General features: G+C 39.4%; 2 protein-coding genes across 2 annotated transcripts; both read left to right on the plus strand.

Annotated features, from left to right (window-relative positions):
• Positions 1 to 16,697: 16,697 nt before the first annotated feature.
• On the plus strand, positions 16,698 to 17,051 carry LOC127315467 (cysteine proteinase inhibitor 6-like). Its single transcript, XM_051345953.1, has one exon. The coding sequence runs from the start codon at positions 16,698 to 16,700 to the stop codon at positions 17,049 to 17,051; it is 354 nt and encodes a 117-aa protein (XP_051201913.1).
• Positions 17,052 to 21,273: 4,222 nt separating this feature from the next.
• LOC127315468 (cysteine proteinase inhibitor 6-like) lies at positions 21,274 to 21,627 on the plus strand. Its single transcript, XM_051345954.1, has one exon. It carries the CDS (start codon positions 21,274 to 21,276, stop codon positions 21,625 to 21,627), a length of 354 nt encoding a protein of 117 aa, XP_051201914.1.
• The last annotated feature ends 733 nt before the right edge of the window (positions 21,628 to 22,360 follow it).

Here is a 22,360-nt window from a genome sequence, read left to right on the forward strand (position 1 = left end):
CTTGAGTTTCAAGCCACGGTATAACAACAACAACAACAACAACAGCAATCAGAGGAGGAACCAAGGATATCAGTCTGCAAATCAGATTATATGCCATTCCTGTGGTTTAAAAGGACATGTCATGAAGGATTGTAAGAAACCCAAGATCATATGCTTTGGGTGTCGTCAGGAGGGGCACATGCTGAAGGACTGTCCCAAGAAGAATAGTGGAGGAGGAGGAAATCGAGGAAACACCGGAGGGAATTGGAAGAATAAGAAGCCCTTCGGCAAGCTGAACTGTACCAGTCTGGAGGAGGTGGTCAACTCTGACCAGGCGGTGATAGGTACGCTTCAGATACTCACTCATCCTGGCAAAGTACTTTTCGATACTGGTGCAACTACATCATTCATTTCTCAACAATTCATCATCAAACATGGGATTAGTTGCACTAAGTTAGATACACCCATAACCATACTTTCTGCGGGGGGAACGATATTAGTAACCCATGCCAAACAAAAACAAGTCATTATGATCAATAAGTGCGCGTTTGACGCGGACCTGTTCATTTTACCGATGAAGGACATTGATGTCATTCTTGGTATGAACTGGTTAGAAGCTAATGGAGCATTGATCGACTGTGTAAACAAGACGGTGTCATTGAAAAGCCCCGATGGAAGTAGAATGATCTACCAAGGCGACAAACATACACAGATTGAAGTGGAGCTACAGCTGAATAGCATGAAGGAGGTAAAGTTAGAAGATATACCTGTAGTAAATGAGTTCCAGGATGTGTTTCTCAAGGAATTACAGTATGCCACCAGATAGGGAGATAGAATTCACTATCGACTTAATCCCAGGAACAGCTCCAATTGCTAAAGCACCATATAAAATGGGGCCTAAGGAACTGAAGGAACTTAAGGAGCAATTGGATGACTTAGAACAAAAGGGATTCATTCAGGAGAGTGTTTCACCATGGGGATCACCTGTGATCTTCGTAGATAAAAGGGATGGAGGAAGAAGGATGTGCGGAGACTACAGGAATCTAAACAACGTCACAATCAAGAACAAGTATCCACTTCCAAGGATACAAGATCTATTTGATCAGGTTAGAGGAGCGGGAGTCTTTTCCAAGATTGATCTAAGATCGGGTTATCACCAGATAAAGATCAAGAAGGAGGACGTTCCGAAAACTGCCTTTGTCTCAAGGTATGGACACCATGAATACCTTGTAGTACCTTTTGGATTGACCAATGCCCCAGCAATATTCATGAACCTCATGAATAAGATTTTCATGCCATATCTAGACAAGTTTGTCATCGTATTCATCGATGATATCTTGATATATTCCAAGAACAAGGCAGAACATGCCGATCATTTGAGGTTAGTATTGCAAACACTAAGGGAACACCAACTTTATGCCAAACTCAGTAAGTGTGAATTTTGGCTAGATCAAGTGGAATTTCTTGGTCATGTCATTAGTAAAGATGGAATCGCTGTCAACCCGAGCAAGGTAGCAGCAGTTTTAGAATGGGAAGCACCCAAGACTGTCAAGGAAATCCGAGGATTCCTTGGAGTGGCAGGATATTATCGGAGATTCATTGAAGGATTCTCCAAGATAGCAGGACCAATGACAAAGCTGTTAAGAAAGAACACACCATTCGTGTGGTCAGAGGAGTGTGAGAAGAGTTTTCAAACTCTGAAGGAGAAACTCACCACGGCACCGGTGTTAGCAGTTCCGGAAGTTGGCAAGGATTACACCGTGTACTGTGATGCATCCAAACATGGATTGGGTTGCGTACTCATGCAAGATCGGAAAGTGATATCTTATGGATCGAGGCAACTCAGAACTCATGAAGTGAACTATCCAACACATGACTTGGAATTAGCAGCGGTCGTGTTTGCATTAAAAACATGGAGACATTTTCTCTATGGAGCTAAGTGTGAGCTCTATACAGACCATAAAAGCCTCAAATATTTCTTCACTCAGAAGGAACTCAACATGAGGCAGAAAAGATGGCTAGAATTGATTAAGGATTATGATCTGACAATCAATTACACACCAGGGAAGGCTAATGTTGTCGCAGATGCCCTGAGTAGGAAGAGTACCGGAGGAGTGGAACAAGAAATATCACCGGAGTTGAGGAAGGAAATAAGCCAAGCCCAAATACAACTTTGGGAGAAGGAAGCCCATGAAGGATTATCGGCGTTGCAAGTAGCCGATGAGTTGAATGTCAACTTGAAGAATGAGATAATGATGGGTCAGTTGGACGATCCATTCATCGTAGAAGAGATGAGAAGAATAGATGAGGGAAGACCATCAGAATTTCACCGAGGAGAATCTGGATCTTTGTGGTTCCAGAAAAGAATTTGCGTTCCGGATATTGCTGAAATTAAGGAAGTAATACTCCGGGAAGCTCATCAAACACCATATTCCATACATCCGGGAAGTACAAAGATGTACATGGATTTAAAGGAACTATTCTGGTGGAATAACATGAAGAGGGAGATAGCGCAATATGTGGCAGAATGCCATACCTGCCAGCGAGTGAAGGCTGAACATCAGAGTCCGGCAGGGAAGTTACAACCTCTACCTATTCCAGAGTGGAAATGGGAGGAGATAGGGATGGATTTCATCACCGGACTACCCATGACCAATAAAAAGAAGGACATGATATGGGTAATCGTGGACCGGTTGACGAAAAGTGCACACTTCTTAGCGGTAAACCAGCAGGATAAAGGAGAGAAACTTATCGATCTTTACATCAAAGAGATCGTAAGTAAGCATGGAGTACCTAAGAAGATAGTGTCGGATCGAGGATCCGTGTTCACATCAGCATTCTGGAAGCAGCTTCACGAAGCTTTAGGATCCAAGTTAGATTATAGTACCGCGTATCACCCACAAACAGGCGGACAAACTGAGAGAACCAATCAGATCTTAGAAGATATGCTTAGGGCTTGTGCCCTAGACTTCGGAGGATCATGGGAGGAGCATCTACCTTTAGCAGAGTTTTCATACAACAATAGTTACCAAAGCAGCATCAAGATGGCACCATTTGAAGCTCTGTATGGGAGGAGGTGTAGATCACCAATATGTTGGTATGAAGCCGGAGCAAGCAAAGAGTTCAACCCTGATTATGTCAAGGAAAAACAACAAATCATTGACATTATCAGAGACAGGCTCAAGATAGCCCAGAGTCGGCAAAAGAGTTACGCCGATCAGAAGAGAAGGACGTGGGAGCCACAAGTTGGAGACATGGTTTATCTTAAGGTAAGCTCGATGAAAGGACTCCAGAGATTTGGAGTAAAAGGGAAACTCAGTCCTAGATATATAGGACCTTTCAAGATACTGAGTCAGAATCGAGGTTTAGCCTTTGAGTTGGATCTACCGGGAAGGTTAGCTCAAGTTCATAATGTATTCCATGTGTCACAACTTCGGAAATGTTTGAAGACCCCAGATGAACCAATATCACATGAGGAGCTCGAGTTACAACCAGACTTGACATACATCGAGAAGCCAGCCAAGATTCTCGAGGAAAGCTGGAAACAACTCAGAAATAAGGCGATCAAGTATTGCAAGATACAATGGAAGCACCACCCCGAGAGGGAAGCCACCTGGGAAAAAGAGGAAGACCTAAGGAAAACATACCCCGAGCTGTTCAGGTATTCCAACCACAACTTCGGGACGAAGTTTTCTTTAAGGGGGAAAGGCTGTAATGTCCCAGGTTTAGAGACGATCGAGGGGTAGATTTTAGAAAGGGATGTGCATTGCATAGTAAATTCTGGGGAAATTTCGCGCTTTTAAACAAAAACTGCATCGAAGGGGGACAAGTTTCTCTCTCGACACCTTACAGGGTTAGGGTTTTGAGAGTGCGACAAACTTGTTTCTCACTTCACTAGTTTAGGGTTTTGAGAAGAGAGAGGAGAGTTGCTTGATTGAATTCCAAATGATATGACATGGTTGAATTCAAACCAAGGTTGAATTTGAATTTCAAATTTAAACATCATATGAATATCTCATAATTCAAAATTGAGGTAATTCATTAAACAAATATTAATAATCAAGAATATAAACATTACATTTATTTAGTAAAGCTCATTAAGGAAACTTTGAGCTTTATTAATAATCACACAAGATACATTGTCTTTACAATACCCAGAATTGAAATATAAAATATTACAACACATTACAAGAATTGAATAAATAGAAAATAGAAAATGAAAATTACAAAGATATTGTAAATGGCTAAACTAGATAAGAAAATCTTCATGATTTTCTTGGACATCACTTGATTGAACTTCTTGATCATTTCCTTAAACCTGCATAGGAAGACAACAAAGACAAGAAAATAGGGATTATGCCAAGTGGTAAAACCACTTGGCAGGTTAGCAAATATGATCAAATTGAGAGGATAACTCAAACACTGCCAGGGTGTCAAGCCAAAGGACCAAGTCCCAACCTATGAAGCACACAGGCAGCTCACAGGGATAGCTGCATGTCTCACAACACACACAGACCAGGGGAGAGTCACCTAAGTGACATGGTTGTGCTGTCGACCAATGAAGCAGGGTACTGGTTGGTATAAAAGCTTTTCCACCAGCAAACCCTAGCTGATCATCGGCAGAATCTCCCAGGGTAAGAACTCAAGAACAGGAAGAACACATAGCTAGCCAAAACCCACCAGAGACAGTTCCACCAAGAACTGCTTACTGCTAAGCAACAAATCATGGAATAGATCAAGCATCAGCTAGCCAGGAGGAGCAGGGCAAGCAACTCAACCAGCAGATCAACACTGAAGAAAAACCTCTACACCAACATCAAAATCTAGGAGCTGGAGTGAGGTATACAACTCAACATGAACAAACCAGATGGTTTTGTTCATAAATAAGCATGTGCATCAAACCCACAGAAGCAAAAGGGTGTGAGTACCCTGTTTGTGTCATCATCTGGCTACTAAGCCATATGGTGCAAGCTAGAGTAGAGAGGCCACTGGTTAATCATCTAAAGGGAACAACAGCTATGACACTTATTGCATAACTGAAGGAATCCAGCAAGAGATGAGAGCACAAGTTAGCCTAGATACACACTTAGCACCTACAGCTATTCAGGCCATCAGACTTAGACAAATCATTGTCTAATTTTGATTTCAACATCAAGAGCTACTGGTAATAATCCACTAAATGGATCACCCAGAAAGCATTTGGTGAGCCACAGCAAGCCAACAAGAGGGGAGCTACCCTGGGGTAGCACATGACTACTGCCAGGGTCACCTCAAACCCTAAAACAGCCAAACCATCAAGTCTAGCACAAATATCATCACCCAGAATGGGTTCAAAGTGGAGCTAGGGTCCCCAACTAATGTTGGCATCCCTCTAGCTCAATTAAACAAATTATAAGAGTCATCACTGCAAGCAGTTCATCTCATTTATCCAATAAACAAGGATAAGCTTTACAGATAAATGAAAGAGATAGATCACCAGAAACTGGAACACTTACTCATGATCCAATAGATCACTGGAAGCAACAACAATTGCTTGAGCCAACCACAGCACACACCAGCACAAGGCCTGGTGATGCACAGTCACCAGACTAAGGCCAAACAGGCATAGGCAGTAAATAAAGCAAGCATTGATCAAGCAGCTGTTGATCACTGGATCACCAGAGCTTGCTAAAGCATGCTAGAACCCAATTCTAGCATTATATTGACCATATAAAATAAACAGACACATTGCTTAAGGAATTGCATCACAGATAATCAATCAATAACTTTATAATTGTATCCAGAAGCACATCAAAGGTTTGATGAACCACTGGATCATAATAAACAAATAAACCACTTAGTGCTCATCCTTTAATCATACCAGTAAGCCAACAGCAATGCTCAGATGAGCATGCTCATGAATATGAGCACAAGAATTAGCCACAGTAGCTCAGGCACTTGAAATTATGCAAGAACTATACACTATAATCAAGCCATAGCAATTGAAATGAACACACTTGAGGATCTGGCAAGATTATCAACAAGAACAGAGGCACAAGAATGGAATTAAGCAAGCAGTACTAGCACAGCAAGTGCTTAGGCTAGAAATTCTTACACAGAGATAGCAGTAGCACTTAGCAGCATGCGCACAGCAACAGCAAGCATCGCAGCGCAAGCACAGCTAGCTAGGCGCAGCAGCAGCGCAGCAGCACGGCAGGCATCTCCACGAGATGGAGTAGCCGTGGCCAGAGCTAGAGGATGGGAGAAGAAGGACAGTAGGGAGAGAAAGATAGAGAGAGAGAGAGAGTGGCGCACGTACCCGAGGCGAGCAGACAATAGTCGCGGCCATGGCGGCCACGGCGGCGCGTGCCGAGTGCACGGTAGCACCTGGCCAGGCCAGGCCACGCTCAGACAAGCGCCGCAGCATCCCGCACCACTGCGGTGAGGCCCACGGCGGCTCCATCACGCCTGGAACCTCTGGAAGCAGCGAGATCGCCACGGATCCCGTAACCCTAGCCACGGCGAGGGGGTCGGGGATGAGCTGGAGCAACGCCAGTTCCAGATCGACGCGGATGAGAAGGACCGGCGTCACGAGGCGGTTCGATTGCGCCCCATGGCGAGGGCCATGGCGGTCGGAGTTCGCCGGAATCAGCCGGCGACGGCGAGGGCGACACAGGTCGCCAGAGAGAAGGGGATTAGGGTTCGTCGAGGCGGCGTGGTGGGGAAGGGGAGTGAGCGACCGCTCGGGTCGGTTGGACCCGAGCTGGTCTAACCCAACCCACTGGGCTCCACTGACAGGTGGGCCCAGGGGCAAATTTGGTATTTCACAAATTCTATAAATACTGAAACTTTGAAAATTCATACCAAATGTTTAAAAGCTCCAAAAAAATAATTAAAAATATGAAAACCACTCAGTATAAAAATCTCTATCATAATAAAATATGAAATAGAATTTTTGAAGTTAAATAAAAATAAGTTCAAATTTGATGATTTAAATAATCATTTAAATCACACCTTTTATTTTCAATAATGAAAATAAGTACATAAAGTATTTTGGACTAGAAAAACATCTTGAAAACATTTCAAGGTTGTATTTACTCTAAATATAATATCTCCAAATTTATTCTTAGTATTAACCTCTCACATGAAATAATAACGACATCGGAAGGGGGGAACAAACCCTAAAAATGGAATCATGCATAATTGCTTCTTTAACCATTGCCCTTATCGGACAATGATGCTATTTTTTAGAACAAGAGGACAAGGGTCAGTCCATACCTTCCAACTGCAGAACTTTGCAGTGTTCAGGCAAGTTCATCACTTGCTCATGTCATTTGAGTATTTTTATCAAATTACTTGCAAAGTAATATGGTTATCACTATTGCACAAAAATCAAAACCACTACTTTCATAACTATGAATATGACTATGTGGTGGGCAATGGAACCATGGATTGTGTTGATATGGTGGAGGTTCCATTGCACGGGCTTATATCCATCTAGGATTAAACAACAAATGTCGCCTGTGATTCTTGTGCCGTAATATCCGTGTTAACCATAAGATCCGGAGTGGGACGGAGTAGTCAAAAGTGTTTCCACCTCTCGTTCATCAACGGATGCGCTTTACCGTAGACACTTGTATCTGTCAGGGCAAGCGGTAGGCTGGGGAAGCCTTAAGTCCCCACGGCATAGTCCGTAGACACTTGTCGCTCGAAGTGCAAGCGGTGGGCTGGGGAAGCCTAAAGTCCCCACGGTATTGCGGTCTATGATGGGTTGCAGCTACCGGCGAAGGAGTTTGGTTAACGAGTCCCAAACTGTTGTCGTGGTCGGGGTCCATCCTTAAGTGGTATAAGAGGACCGACGAGGACCCAGGGTCGGGGTATGCAACAAAGGGTGGGTGTTCGAGGTAGCGGAGGAACATGATTGGCTAGACCTTATACCGGGCCTCACACCTAAGGAAGTGTGGACGGGAAAGCTACCCGGTTGGCACCAAGGTTAAGATCTCTTATGGGTAAAGCAACACACCTCTGCAGAGCGTAAGAACTGTGACCTGTCACTCCCTGTTCCGGGATTGAGAAACTGCGAACGCGGCCGGAAAGGAGCTCCATGAAGTTCTAGTAAACCGGTGAAGGCTGACGGACATAGCTCTTTGAAATAAAAGCAATCTCTTGAAGAAATGTTTATCAAAATTTGCATTGGTATTAGACTTTCTGGTTTAATATCGTAGCTAGTGCATAAAACACCTCTTATCTATAATGAACTTGTTGAGTACGCTCGTACTCATACCACTCTTAAATCCCATGCTTAGATTGTCTGAACCATCTGGAGGAGGACAACGACAACCATGATGGAGCCGAGATCATCGGCTACGAGGAACCAGACCTCTCAAGAGGTGTTGAAGGCGTAGACTACATCATAGTCTACGGATTCGGGGAGGCTTCCGGAGGAGAACAAGCCTAAAGATATCAGGAGGAGTAGTAGTCGCCGAGCAGCGCGAACTCTTACTATATAGCTGCTCGAATAAATCCATGTTTAGTTTAATGAGACAATGGTATTGTAAGTTAAGTTGGGTTCGCCTCGAACCCAGGAGTTATCCTCTTAGGACCCAAGAGGAACTCCAAGACGACTTGTGTATGATGATTGTAATAATATGTGAATGAGTTATGGACCTTGCTATGTTCTGTTGTACTACTCTGAGGGATGTAATATTTGCGGAATGGTACTTTGCGAATGTTATATCAACGACTGGCATACTACAACATGCAGTGGTATGCAGGGTCACCACATTACGGTTGCTCCTTGTTCATCAAGGATTAGTTTAATATCTGCAATAGTTAGGCCTTACAAAGGGTTGGAGGATCCAGCGGCACGTAGGGTGTCGTTTGCTAGTCCTAGGCAGGATGTTCCGGGGATCAACCTCGTGTTGGTTTTTAGGCCCTATCTAGGATCAGCTTACGATCACCGTGCGTGGCCGCGAGGCCCAATCGTGAGTAGGATGATCCGATTATGCGGTGAAAACCCTATATCGTCGTAGATCGAATTAGCTTTATCTTGATCAAGCAGGACCACCATATATTCGTGCACCTCGTACGAATCATGGGTGGATCGGCTCCTTGAGCCGATTCACAGGATAACCTGAGAGCCGATCGAGGCTCGTATTTAATGTTTACGTGTATGCCATGCAGGAAACTAAGCGAGGCATCTCCATCACCTTCCTGACCAGGTATAGGTCAGGTGGCACGCCCTTGCATCAGCATCGGACGTGTGTACCAGAGGCTTTGCGGGCCGTCGCTCGGAGGGACCTCGGCCAGCCGCAGCCCTAGGTTGTTCCCGGCTCTATTGTGTTGCCCGTCGCTGCCCGCCGGTGGGTTTTGACAGCAACACTCACATGGCACATACAAAGGATGGTTACTAGAGGAAGTCCCGAGTAACCAGAACACATGGAAGCTCATAAATTTCAGCCCTTTAGACTAGTCAGGTTACCTTTAGTTTTGTAATAAATTTACAAGAAATTATATGGTGTTTCTCTTTAATTTTGCATGCATGCTTCTCTTGGACTATGGAGATATTAAGAAAATGAATCATCGCATGCAAATCCTATTTCTTCTAATCGTTAGGAATCAATGATAGCCATGTGATTAAGAGTTCACTTCACAATATGGTGGCGGTCGACATGTCTTCTCTGTGTTTGTTGTCACATAATACAATTTTATCATCAAGCTAAGAGACAATAGGTGGTATTTTATTTTAAGACACGTGTTCTACACTTTGATGCTCTTGTTCTTTCTATCAAGTTAAGTTTTTGTGTTGGTCCATACGATGGATGCAAGATCCCAGGTGCTTGGTTGACGTCTTTTTTTAGTGATAGTATGTAGTATTTATACCAGTTTGATTCCTTCATCAAAAATTAGTCTTCCAAAATCCTTATAACGGACAATGTTAGGATAGTAGTCGATTGAGTTAATGTATCATCTTCCATGAATTTTCTAGTTGTACGAGACAGTATGGTAAAACCCAAAATGTTACCTCTCATTTGAAGGGTTTGATGACAACTGGAAAACGTGGGTTTCTGTAAGAAAAAAGTATCAGTAGTACTAGTGTACTATTATAATTTTTTATTATTTTGATAATCCTTTGTCACCTAAGATAGATATTTTTTCTATATGTCAAATTTATTTCTAGAAACCCTTCATAATGAGGGATTGAATTGACGTGATGATAAATTTACTTCTAATAGCCTCCTCATATAAATGAAATTCATTAATAACAATTGAAATAGGTTAATTATAAATTAATTATGGGCCAACTTTCACAAAAGGTCAATTAGAAGTAATTTTGCTTGAAGAAAAAATTGAGCTTATCTTCGGTGTCTAATGGGAGCAGTATTACATCTACATTAAATGGTAGACAAATATAGTATCATATTAGAAGCCTTGAATTAATATTTTCCAAACAAAAGAAAAAATTGTATTTCCAGGATATATGCAATAATTTTTTGCTGCTATATTTTCCTTCTCGAGTAGTTTATATATTTCAATATTCCCCACATTGTCTTCGCCCTTCATCAAACCATAGTTGCCTCCATAGATCTCAAACTTCAAAGCCATCGATTATTCCAACGTCGAATAATAATAACCCTAAATACCATTAGAACCGCACTCCTCCTCGTCGCCATTACCACTCTCATCTATGCCGCTGTAGTGCCCGCCACGGCAAACCCCAATGATTCGTCCAAGATTAAGAACATCACCGACCCATACATCCAGGGGCTCGGCAAGTGGCTGGTGACGGAGCACACCAAAATGGGGGGCAATGATGGGCTCAAGTTTCAGAAGGTGCTAAGCGGCGAATATCAAATTAGGAATGGTGTAAGTTATCGGCTTGTCATCGTTGCCATGAGACCAGGTGGCTCACATGGCACATACAAAGGATGGTTACTAGAGGAAGTTCCGAGTAACCAGAACACATGGAAGCTCATAAATTTCAGCCCTTTAGACTAGTCGGGTTACCTTCAGTGTTGTAATAAATTTACAAGAAATTATATGGTGTTTTTCTTCAATTTTGCATTCATGCTACTGTTGGACTATAGAGATATTAAGAAAATGAATCCTAGCATGAAAATCCTATTTCTTATAATTTTTAGGAATCAATGATAGCCATGTGATTAAGAGTTCACTTCACAATATGGCGGCAGACGACATGTCTTCTCTGTGTTTGTTGTCACATAATACAGTTTTATCATCAAGCTAAGAGACAATAGGTGGTATTTTATTTTAGGACACGTGTTCTACACTTTGATGCTCTTGTTCTTTCTATCAAGTTTAGTTTTTGTGTTGGTCCATATGATGGATGCAAGATCCCAGGTGCTTGGTCGACGTCTTTTTTTAGTGATAGTATGTATAGTATTTATACCAGTTTGATTCCTTCATCAAAAATTAGTTTTCCAAAATCCTTATAACGGACAATGTTAGGATAGTAGTCGATTGAGTTAATGTATCATCTTCTATGAATTTGCTAGTGGTACGAGACATTTTGGTAAAACCCAAAATGTTACCTCTCTTTTGAAGGGTTTGATGACAGCTGGAAAATGCGGGTTTCTGTAAGAAAAAATTATCAGTAGTACTAGTGTGCTATTAAAAATTTTATTATTTTGATAATCCTTTGTCACCTAAGATCGATTTTTTTTTTCTATATGTCAAATTTATTTCTGGAAACCCTTCATAATGAGGATTGACTTGACGTGATGATAAATTTACTTCTAATAGCCTCCTCATATAAATGAAATTCAATAATAACAGTTGAAATAGGTTAATTATAAATTAATTATGGGCCAACTTTCACAAAAGGTCAATTAGAAGTAATTTTGCTTGACGAAACATTTGAGCTTATCTTCGGTGTCTAATGGGAGCAGTATTACATCTACATTAAATGGTAGACAAATATAGTATCATATTAGAAGCCTTGAATTAATATTTTCCAAACAAAAGAATTTTTTTTTTCCAGGATATATGCAATAATTTTTTGATGCTATATTTTCCTTCTCGAGTAGTTTATATATTTCAATATTCCCCACATTGTCTTCGCCCTTCATCAAACCATAGTTGCCTCCATAGATCTCAAACTTCAAAGCCATCGATTATTCCAACGTCGAATAATAATAACCCTAAATACCATGAGAACCGCACTCCTCCTCGTCGCCATTACCACTCTCATTCATGCCGCTGCAGTGCCCGCCACGGCAAACCCCGATGATTGGTCCAAGATTAAGAACTTCACTGACCCATACATCCAAGGGCTCGGCAAGTGGCTGGTGATGGAGCACACCAAAATGGGGGGCAATGATGGGCTCAAGTTTCAGAAGGTGCTAAGCGGCGAATATCAAATTAGGAATGGTGTAAGTTATCGGCTTGTCATCGTTGCCATGAGACCAGGTGGCTCACATGGCACATACAAAGGATGGTTACTAGAGGAAGTCCCGAGTAACCAGAACACATGGAAGCTCATAAATTTCAGCCCTTTAGACTAGTCAGGTTACCTTTAGTTTTGTAATAAATTTACAAGAAATTATATGGTGTTTCTCTTTAATTTTGCATGCATGCTTCTCTTGGACTATGGAGATATTAAGAAAATGAATCCTCGCATGCAAATCCTATTTCTTCTAATCGTTAGGAATCAATGATAGCCATGTGATTAATAGTTCACTTCACAATATGGTGGCGGTCGACATGTCTTCTCTGTGTTTGTTGTCACATAATACAATTTTATCATCAAGCTAAGAGACAATAGGTGGTATTTTATTTTAAGACACGTGTTCTACACTTTGATGCTCTTGTTCTTTCTATCAAGTTAAGTTTTTGTGTTGGTCCATACGATGGATGCAAGATCCCAGGTGCTTGGTTGATGTCTTTTTTTAGTGATAGTATGTAGTATTTATACCAGTTTGATTCCTTCATCAAAAATTAGTCTTCCAAAATCCTTATAACGGACAATGTTAGGATAGTAGTCGATTGAGTTAATGTATCATCTTCCATGAATTTTCTAGTTGTAAGAGACAGTATGGTAAAACCCAAAATGTTACCTCTCATTTGAAGGGTTTGATGGCAACTGGAAAACGCGGGTTTCTGTAAGAAAAAAGTATCAGTAGTACTAGTGTACTATTATAAATTTTTATTATTTTGATAATCCTTTGTCACCTAAGATAGATTTTTTTTTCTATATGTCAAATTTATTTCTGGAAACCCTTCATAATGAGGGATTGAATTGACGTGATGATAAATTTACTTCTAATAGCCTCCTCATATAAATGAAATTCATTAATAACAATTGAAATAGGTTAATTATAAATTAATTATGGGCCAACTTTCACAAAAGGTCAATTAGAAGTAATTTTGCTTGAAGAAAAAATTGAGCTTATCTTCGGTGTCTAATGGGAGCAGTATTACATCTACATTAAATGGTAGACAAACATAGTATCATATTAGAAGCCTTGAATTAATATTTTCCAAACAAAAGAAAAAATTGTATTTCCAGGATATATGCAATAATTTTTTGCTGCTATATTTTCCTTCTCGAGTAGTTTATATATTTCAATATTCCCCACATTGTCTTCGCCCTTCATCAAACCATAGTTGCCTCCATAGATCTCAAACTTCAAAGCCATCGATTATTCCAACGTCGAATAATAATAACCCTAAATACCATGAGAACCGCACTCCTCCTCGTCGCCATTACGACTCTCATCTATGCCGCTGCAGTGCCCGCCACGGCAAACCCCGATGATTGGTCCAAGATTAAGAACATCACCGACCCATACATCCAGGGGCTCGGCAAGTGGCTGGTGACGGAGCACACCAAAATGGGGGGAAATGATGGGCTCAAGTTTCAGAAGGTGCTAAGCGGCGAATATCAAATTAGGAATGGTGTAAGTTATCGGCTTGTCATCGTTGCCATGAGACCAGGTGGCTCACATGGCACATACAAAGGATGGTTACTAGAGGAAGTTCCGAGTAACCAGAACACATGGAAGCTCATAAATTTCAGCCCTTTAGACTAGTCGGGTTACCTTTAGTGTTGTAATAAATTTACAAGAAATTATATGGTGTTTTTCTTCAATTTTGCATGCATGCTACTGTTGGACTATAGAGATATTAAGAAAATCAATCCTAGCATGAAAATCCTATTTCTTATAATTTTTAGGAATCAATGATAGCCATGTGATTAAGAGTTCACTTCACAATATGGTGGCGGACGACATGTCTTCTCTGTGTTTGTTGTCACATAATACAGTTTTATCATCAAACTAAGAGACAATAGGTGGTATTTTATTTTAGGACACATGTTCTACACTTTGATGCTCTTGTTCTTTCTATCAAGTTAAGTTTTTGTGTTGGTCCATATGATGGATGCAAGATCCGCTTGGTCGACGTCTTTTTTTAGTGATAGTATGTATAGTATTTATACCAGTTTGATTCCTTCATCAAAAATTAGTTTTCCAAAATCCTTATAACGGACAATGTTAGGATAGTAGTCGATTGAGTTAATGTATCATCTTCCATGAATTTGCTAGTGGTACGAGACATTTTGGTAAAACCCAAAATGTTACCTCTCATTTGAAGGGTTTGATGACAGCTGGAAAATGCGGGTTTCTGTAAGAAAAAATTATCAGTAGTACTAGTGTGCTATTAAAATTTTTATTATTTTGATAATCCTTTGTCACCTAAGATCGATTTTTTTTTCTATATGTCAAATTTATTTCTGGAAACCCTTCATAATGAGGATTGACTTGACGTGATGATAAATTTACTTCTAATAGCCTCCTCATATAAATGAAATTCAATAATAACAGTTGAAATAGGTTAATTATAAATTAACTATGGGCCAACTTTCACAAAAGGTCAATTAGAAGTAATTTTGCTTGACGAAAAATTTGAGCTTAACTTCGGTGTCTAATGGGAGCAGTATTACATCTACATTAAATGGTAGACAAATATAGTATCATATTAGAAGCCTTGAATTAATATTTTCCAAACAAAAGATTTTTTTTTCCAGGATATATGCAATAATTTTTTGATGCTATATTTTCCTTCTCGAGTAGTTTATATATTTCAATATTCCCCACATTGTCTTCGCCCTTCATCAAACCATAGTTGCCTCCATAGATCTCAAACTTCAAAGCCATCGATTATTCCAACGTCGAATAATAATAACCCTAAATACCATGAGAACCGCACTCCTCCTCGTCGCCATTACCACTCTCATTCATGCCGCTGCAGTGCCCGCCACGGCAAACCCCGATGATTGGTCCAAGATTAAGAACATCACCGACCCATACATCCAGGGGCTCGGCAAGTGGCTGGTGACGGAGCACACCAAAATGGGGGGCAATGATGGGCTCAAGTTTCAGAAGGTGCTAAGCGGCGAATATCAAATTAGGAATGGTGTAAGTTATCGGCTTGTCATCGTTGCCATGAGACCAGGTGGCTCACATGGCACATACAAAGGATGGTTACTAGAGGAAGTCCCGAGTAACCAGAACACATGGAAGCTCATAAATTTCATCCCTTTAGACTAGTCGGGTTACCTTTAGTTTTGTAATAAATTTACAAGAAATTATACGGTGTTTCTCTTTAATTTTGCATGCATGCTTCTCTTCGACTATGGAGATATTAAGAAAATGAATCCTCGCATGCAAATCCTATTTCTTCTAATTGTTAGGAATCAATGATAGCCATGTGATTAAGAGTTCACTTCACAATATGGTGGCGGTCGACATGTCTTCTCTGTGTTTGTTGTCACATAATACAATTTTATCATCAAGCTAAGAGACAATAGGTGGTATTTTATTTTAAGACACGTGTTCTACACTTTGATGCTCTTGTTCTTTCTATCAAGTTAAGTTTTTGTGTTGGTCCATACGATGGATGCAAGATCCCAGGTGCTTGGTCGACGTCTTTTTTTAGTGATAGTATGTAGTATTTATACCAGTTTGATTCCTTCATCAAAAATTAGTCTTCCAAAATCCTTATAACGGACAATGTTAGGATAGTAGTCGATTGAGTTAATGTATCATCTTCCATGAATTTTCTAGTTGTACGAGACAGTTTGGTAAAACCCAAAATGTTACCTCTCATTTGAAGGGTTTGATGACAACTGGAAAACGCGGGTTTCTGTAAGAAAAAAGTAACAGTAGTACTAGTGTACTATTATAAATTTTTATTATTTTGATAATCCTTTGTCACCTAAGATCGATTTTTTACTATATGTCAAATTTATTTCTGGAAACCCTTCATAATGAGGATTGACTTGACGTGATGATAAATTTACTTCTAATAGCCTCCTCATATAAATGAAATTCATTAATAACAATTGAAATAGGTTAATTATAAATTAATTATGGGCCAACTTTCACAAAAGGTCAATTAGATGTAATTTTGCTTGAAGAAAAAATTGAGCTTATCTTCGGTGTCTAATGGGAGCAGTATTACATCTACATTAAATGGTAGATAAATATAGTATCATATTAGAAGCCTTGAATTAAAATTTTCCAAACAAAAGAAAAAATTGTATTTCCAGGATATATGCAATAATTTTTTGCTGCTATATTTTCCTTCTCGAGTAGTTTATATATTTCAATATTCCCCACATTGTCTTCGTCCTTCATCAAACCATAGTTGCCTCCATAGATCTCAAACTTCAAAGCCATCAATTATTCCAACGTCGAATAATAATAACCCTAAATACCATGAGAACCGCACTCCTCCTCGTCGCCATTACCACTCTCATCTATGCCGCTGCAGTGCCCGCCACGGCAAACCCCGATGATTGGTCCAAGATTAAGAACATCACCGACCCATACATCCAGGGGCTCGGCAAGTGGCTGGTGACGGAGCACACCAAAATGGGGGGCAATGATGGGCTCAAGTTTCAGAAGGTGCTAAGCGGCGAATATCAATTTAGGAATGGTGTAAGTTATCGGCTTGTCATCGTTGCCATGAGACCAGGTGGCTCACATGGCACATACAAAGGATGGTTACTAGAGGAAGTTCCGAGTAACCAGAACACATGGAAGCTCATAAATTTCAGCCCTTTAGACTAGTCGGGTTACCTTTAGTGTTGTAATAAATTTACAAGAAATTATACGGTGTTTTTCTTTAATTTTGCATGCATGCTACTGTTGGACTATGGAGATATTAAGAAAATGAATCCTCGCATGCAAATCCTATTTCTTATAATTTTTAGGAATCAATGATAGCCATGTGATTAAGAGTTCACTTCACAATATGGCGGCGGTCGACATGTCTTCTCTGTGTTTGTTGTCACATAATACAGTTTTATCATCAAGCTAAGAGACAATAGGTGGTATTTTATTTTAAGACACGTGTTCTACACTTTGATGCTCTTGTTCTTTCTATCAAGTTAAGTTTTTGTGTTGGTCCATACGATGGATGCAAGATCCCAGGTGCTTGGTCGACGTCTTTTTTTAGTGATAGTATGTAGTATTTATACCAGTTTGATTCCTTCATGAAAAATTAGTCTTCCAAAATCCTTATAACGGACAATGTTAGGATAGTAGTCGATTGAGTTAATGTATCATCTTCCATGAATTTTCTAGTTGTACGAGACAGTTTGGTAAAACCCAAAATGTTACCTCTCATTTGAAGGGTTTGATGACAACTGGAAAACGCGGGTTTCTGTAAGAAAAAAGTATCAGTAGTACTAGTGTACTATTATAAATTTTTATTATTTTGATAATCCTTTGTCACCTAAGATCGATTTTTTTACTATATGTCAAATTTATTTCTGGAAACCCTTCATAATGAGGATTGACTTGACGTGATGATAAATTTACTTCTAATAGCCTCCTCATATAAATGAAATTCATTAATAACAATTGAAATAGGTTAATTATAAATTAATTATGGGCCAACTTTCACAAAAGGTCAATTAGAAGTAATTTTGCTTGAAGAAAAAATTGAGCTTATCTTCGGTGTCTAATGGGAGCAGTATTACATCTACATTAAATGGTAGACAAATATAGTATCATATTAGAAGCCTTGAATTAATATTTTCCAAACAAAAGAAAAAATTGTATTTCCAGGATATATGCAATAATTTTTTGCTGCTATATTTTCCTTCTCGAGTAGTTTATATATTTCAATATTCCCCACATTGTCTTCGTCCTTCATCAAACCATAGTTGCCTCCATAGATCTCAAACTTCAAAGCCATCGATTATTCCAACGTCGAATAATAATAACCCTAAATACCATGAGAACCGCACTCCTCCTCGTCGCCATTACCACTCTCATCTATGCCGCTGCAGTGCCCACCACGGCAAACCCCGATGATTGGTCCAAGATTAAGAACATCACCGACCCATACATCCAGGGGCTCAGCAAGTGGCTGGTGACGGAGCACACCAAAATGGGGGGCAATGATGGGCTCAAGTTTCAGAAGGTGCTAAGCGGCGAATATCAAATTAGGAATGGTGTAAGTTATCGGCTTGTCATCGTTGCCATGAGACCAGGTGGCTCACATGGCACATACAAAGGATGGTTACTAGAGGAAGTTCCGAGTAACCAGAACACATGGAAGCTCATAAATTTCAGCCCTTTAGACTAGTCGGGTTACCTTTAGTGTTGTAATAAATTTACAAGAAATTATACGGTGTTTTTCTTTAATTTTGCATGCATGCTACTGTTGGACTATGGAGATATTAAGAAAATGAATCCTCGCATGCAAATCCTATTTCTTATAATTTTTAGGAATCAATGATAGCCATGTGATTAAGAGTTCACTTCACAATATGGCGGCGGTCGACATGTCTTCTCTGTGTTTGTTGTCACATAATACAGTTTTATCATCAAGCTAAGAGACAATAGGTGGTATTTTATTTTAAGACACGTGTTCTACACTTTGATGCTCTTGTTCTTTCTATCAAGTTAAGTTTTTGTGTTGGTCCATACGATGGATGCAAGATCCCAGGTGCTTGGTCGACGTCTTTTTTTAGTGATAGTATGTAGTATTTATACCAGTTTGATTCCTTCATCAAAAATTAGTCTTCCAAAATCCTTATAACGGACAATGTTAGGATAGTAATCGATTGAGTTAATGTATCATCTTCCATGAATTTTCTAGTTGTACGAGACAGTTTGGTAAAACCCAAAATGTTACCTCTCATTTGAAGGGTTTGATGACAACTGGAAAACGCGGGTTTCTGTAAGAAAAAAGTATCAGTAGTACTAGTGTACTATTATAAATTTTTATTATTTTGATAATCCTTTGTCACCTAAGATCGATTTTTTTACTATATGTCAAATTTATTTCTGGAAACCCTTCATAATGAGGATTGACTTGACGTGATGATAAATTTACTTCTAATAGCCTCCTCATATAAATGAAATTCATTAATAACAATTGAAATAGGTTAATTATAAATTAATTATGGGCCAACTTTCACAAAAGGTCAATTAGAAGTAATTTTGCTTGAAGAAAAAATTGAGCTTATCTTCGGTGTCTAATGGGAGCAGTATTACATCTACATTAAATGGTAGACAAATATAGTATCATATTAGAAGCCTTGAATTAATATTTTCCAAACAAAAGAAAAAAATTGTATTTCCAGGATATATGCAATAATTTTTTGCTGCTATATTTTCCTTCTCGAGTAGTTTATATATTTCAATATTCCCCACATTGTCTTCGTCCTTCATCAAACCATAGTTGCCTCCATAGATCTCAAACTTCAAAGCCATCGATTATTCCAACGTCGAATAATAATAACCCTAAATACCATGAGAACCGCACTCCTCCTCGTCGCCATTACCACTCTCATCTATGCCGCTGCAGTGCCCGCCACGGCAAACCCCGATGATTGGTCCAAGATAAAGAACATCACCGACCCATACATCCAGGGGCTCGGCAAGTGGCTGGTGATGGAGCACACCAAAATGGGGGGCAATGATGGGCTCAAGTTTCAGAAGGTGCTAAGCGGCGAATATCAAATTAGGAATGGTGTAAGTTATCGGCTTGTCATCGTTGCCATGAGACCAGGTGGCTCACATGGCACATACAAAGGATGGTTACTAGAGGAAGTTCCGAGTAACCAGAACACATGGAAGCTCATAAATTTCAGCCCTTTAGACTAGTCGGGTTACCTTTAGTGTTGTAATAAATTTACAAGAAATTATACGGTGTTTTTCTTTAATTTTGCATGCATGCTACTGTTGGACTATGGAGATATTAAGAAAATGAATCCTAGCATGAAAATCCTATTTCTTATAATTTTTAGGAATCAATGATAGCCATGTGATTAAGAGTTCACTTCACAATATGGCGGCGGTCGACATGTCTTCTCTGTGTTTGTTGTCACATAATACAGTTTTATCATCAAGCTAAGAGACAATAGGTGGTATTTTATTTTAAGACACGTGTTCTACACTTTGATGCTCTTGTTCTTTCTATCAAGTTAAGTTTTTGTGTTGGTCCATACGATGGATGCAAGATCCCAGGTGCTTGGTCGACGTCTTTTTTTAGTGATAGTATGTAGTATTTATACCAGTTTGATTCCTTCATCAAAAATTAATCTTCCAAAATCCTTATAACGGACAATGTTAGGATAGTATTCGATTGAGTTAATGTATCATCTTCCATGAATTTTCTAGTTGTACGAGACAGTTTGGTAAAACCCAAAATGTTACCTCTCATTTGAAGGGTTTGATGACAACTGGAAAACGCGGGTTTCTGTAAGAAAAAAGTATCAGTAGTACTAGTGTACTATTATAAATTTTTATTATTTTGATAATCCTTTGTCACCTAAGATCGATTTTTTTACTATATGTCAAATTTATTTCTGGAAACCCTTCATAATGAGGATTGACTTGACGTGATGATAAATTTACTTCTAATAGCCTCCTCATATAAATGAAATTCATTAATAACAATTGAAATAGGTTAATTATAAATTAATTATGGGCCAACTTTCACAAAAGGTCAATTAGAAGTAATTTTGCTTGAAGAAAAAATTGAGCTTATCTTCGGTGTCTAATGGGAGCAGTATTACATCTACATTAAATGGTAGACAAATATAGTATCATATTAGAAGCCTTGAATTAATATTTTCCAAACAAAAGAAAAAATTGTATTTCCAGGATATATGCAATAATTTTTTGCTGCTATATTTTCCTTCTCGAGTAGTTTATATATTTCAATATTCCCCACATTGTCTTCGCCCTTCATCAAACCATAGTTGCCTCCATAGATCTCAAACTTCAAAGCCATCGATTATTCGAACGTCGAATAATAATAACCCTAAATACCATGAGAACCGCACTCCTCCTCGTCGCCATTACCACTCTCATCTATGCCGCTGCAGTGCCCGCCACGGCAAACCCCGATGATTGGTCCAAGATTAAGAACATTACCGACCCATACATCCAGGGGCTCGGCAAGTGGCTGGTGACGGAGCACACCAAAATGGGGGGCAATGATGGGCTCAAGTTTCAGAAGGTGCTAAGTGGCGAATATCAAATTAGGAATGGTGTAAGTTATCGGCTTGTCATCGTTGCCATGAGACCAGGTGGCTCACATGGCACATACAAAGGATGGTTACTAGAGGAAGTTCCGAGTAACCAGAACACATGGAAGCTCATAAATTTCAGCCCTTTAGACTAGTCGGGTTACCTTTAGTGTTGTAATAAATTTACAAGAAATTATATGGTGTTTTTCTTTAATTTTGCATGCATGCTACTGTTGGACTATGGAGATATTAAGAAAATGAATCCTAGCATGAAAATCCTATTTCTTATAATTTTTAGGAATCAATGATAGCCATGTGATTAAGAGTTCACTTCACAATATGGCGGCGGTCGACATGTCTTCTCTGTGTTTGTTGTCACATAATACAGTTTTATCATCAAGCTAAGAGACAATAGGTGGTATTTTATTTTAAGACACGTGTTCTACACTTTGATGCTCTTGTTCTTTCTATCAAGTTAAGTTTTTGTGTTGGTCCATACGATGGATGCAAGATCCCAGGTGCTTGGTCGACGTCTTTTTTTAGTGATAGTACGTAGTATTTATACTTGTTTGATTCCTTCATCAAAAATTAGTTTTCCAAAATCCTTATAACGGACAATGTTAGGATAGTAGTCGATTGAGTTAATGTATCATCTTCTATGAATTTGCTAGTGGTACGAGACATTTTGGTAAAACCCAAAATGTTACCTCTCATTTGAAGGGTTTGATGACAGCTGGAAAACGCGCGTTTCTGTAAGAAAAAAGTATCAGTAGTACTAGTGTGCTATTATAAATTTTTATTATTTTGCTAATCCTTTGTCACCTAAGATCGATTTTTTTTATATATGTCAAATTTATTTCTGGAAACCCTTCATAATGAGGATTGACT

Source organism: Lolium perenne, chromosome 7 (genome assembly GCF_019359855.2).
Source record: "Lolium perenne isolate Kyuss_39 chromosome 7, Kyuss_2.0, whole genome shotgun sequence".
Classification (NCBI taxonomy): domain Eukaryota; kingdom Viridiplantae; phylum Streptophyta; class Magnoliopsida; order Poales; family Poaceae; genus Lolium; species Lolium perenne.

What these genes read in the sequence shown, in the direction of transcription:
- LOC127315467 (XM_051345953.1), top strand. Translation starts at nt 16,698, where the DNA reads ATGAGAACCGCACTCCTCCTCGTCGCCATTACCACTCTCATCTATGCC.
- LOC127315468 (XM_051345954.1), top strand. Translation starts at nt 21,274, where the DNA reads ATGAGAACCGCACTCCTCCTCGTCGCCATTACCACTCTCATCTATGCC.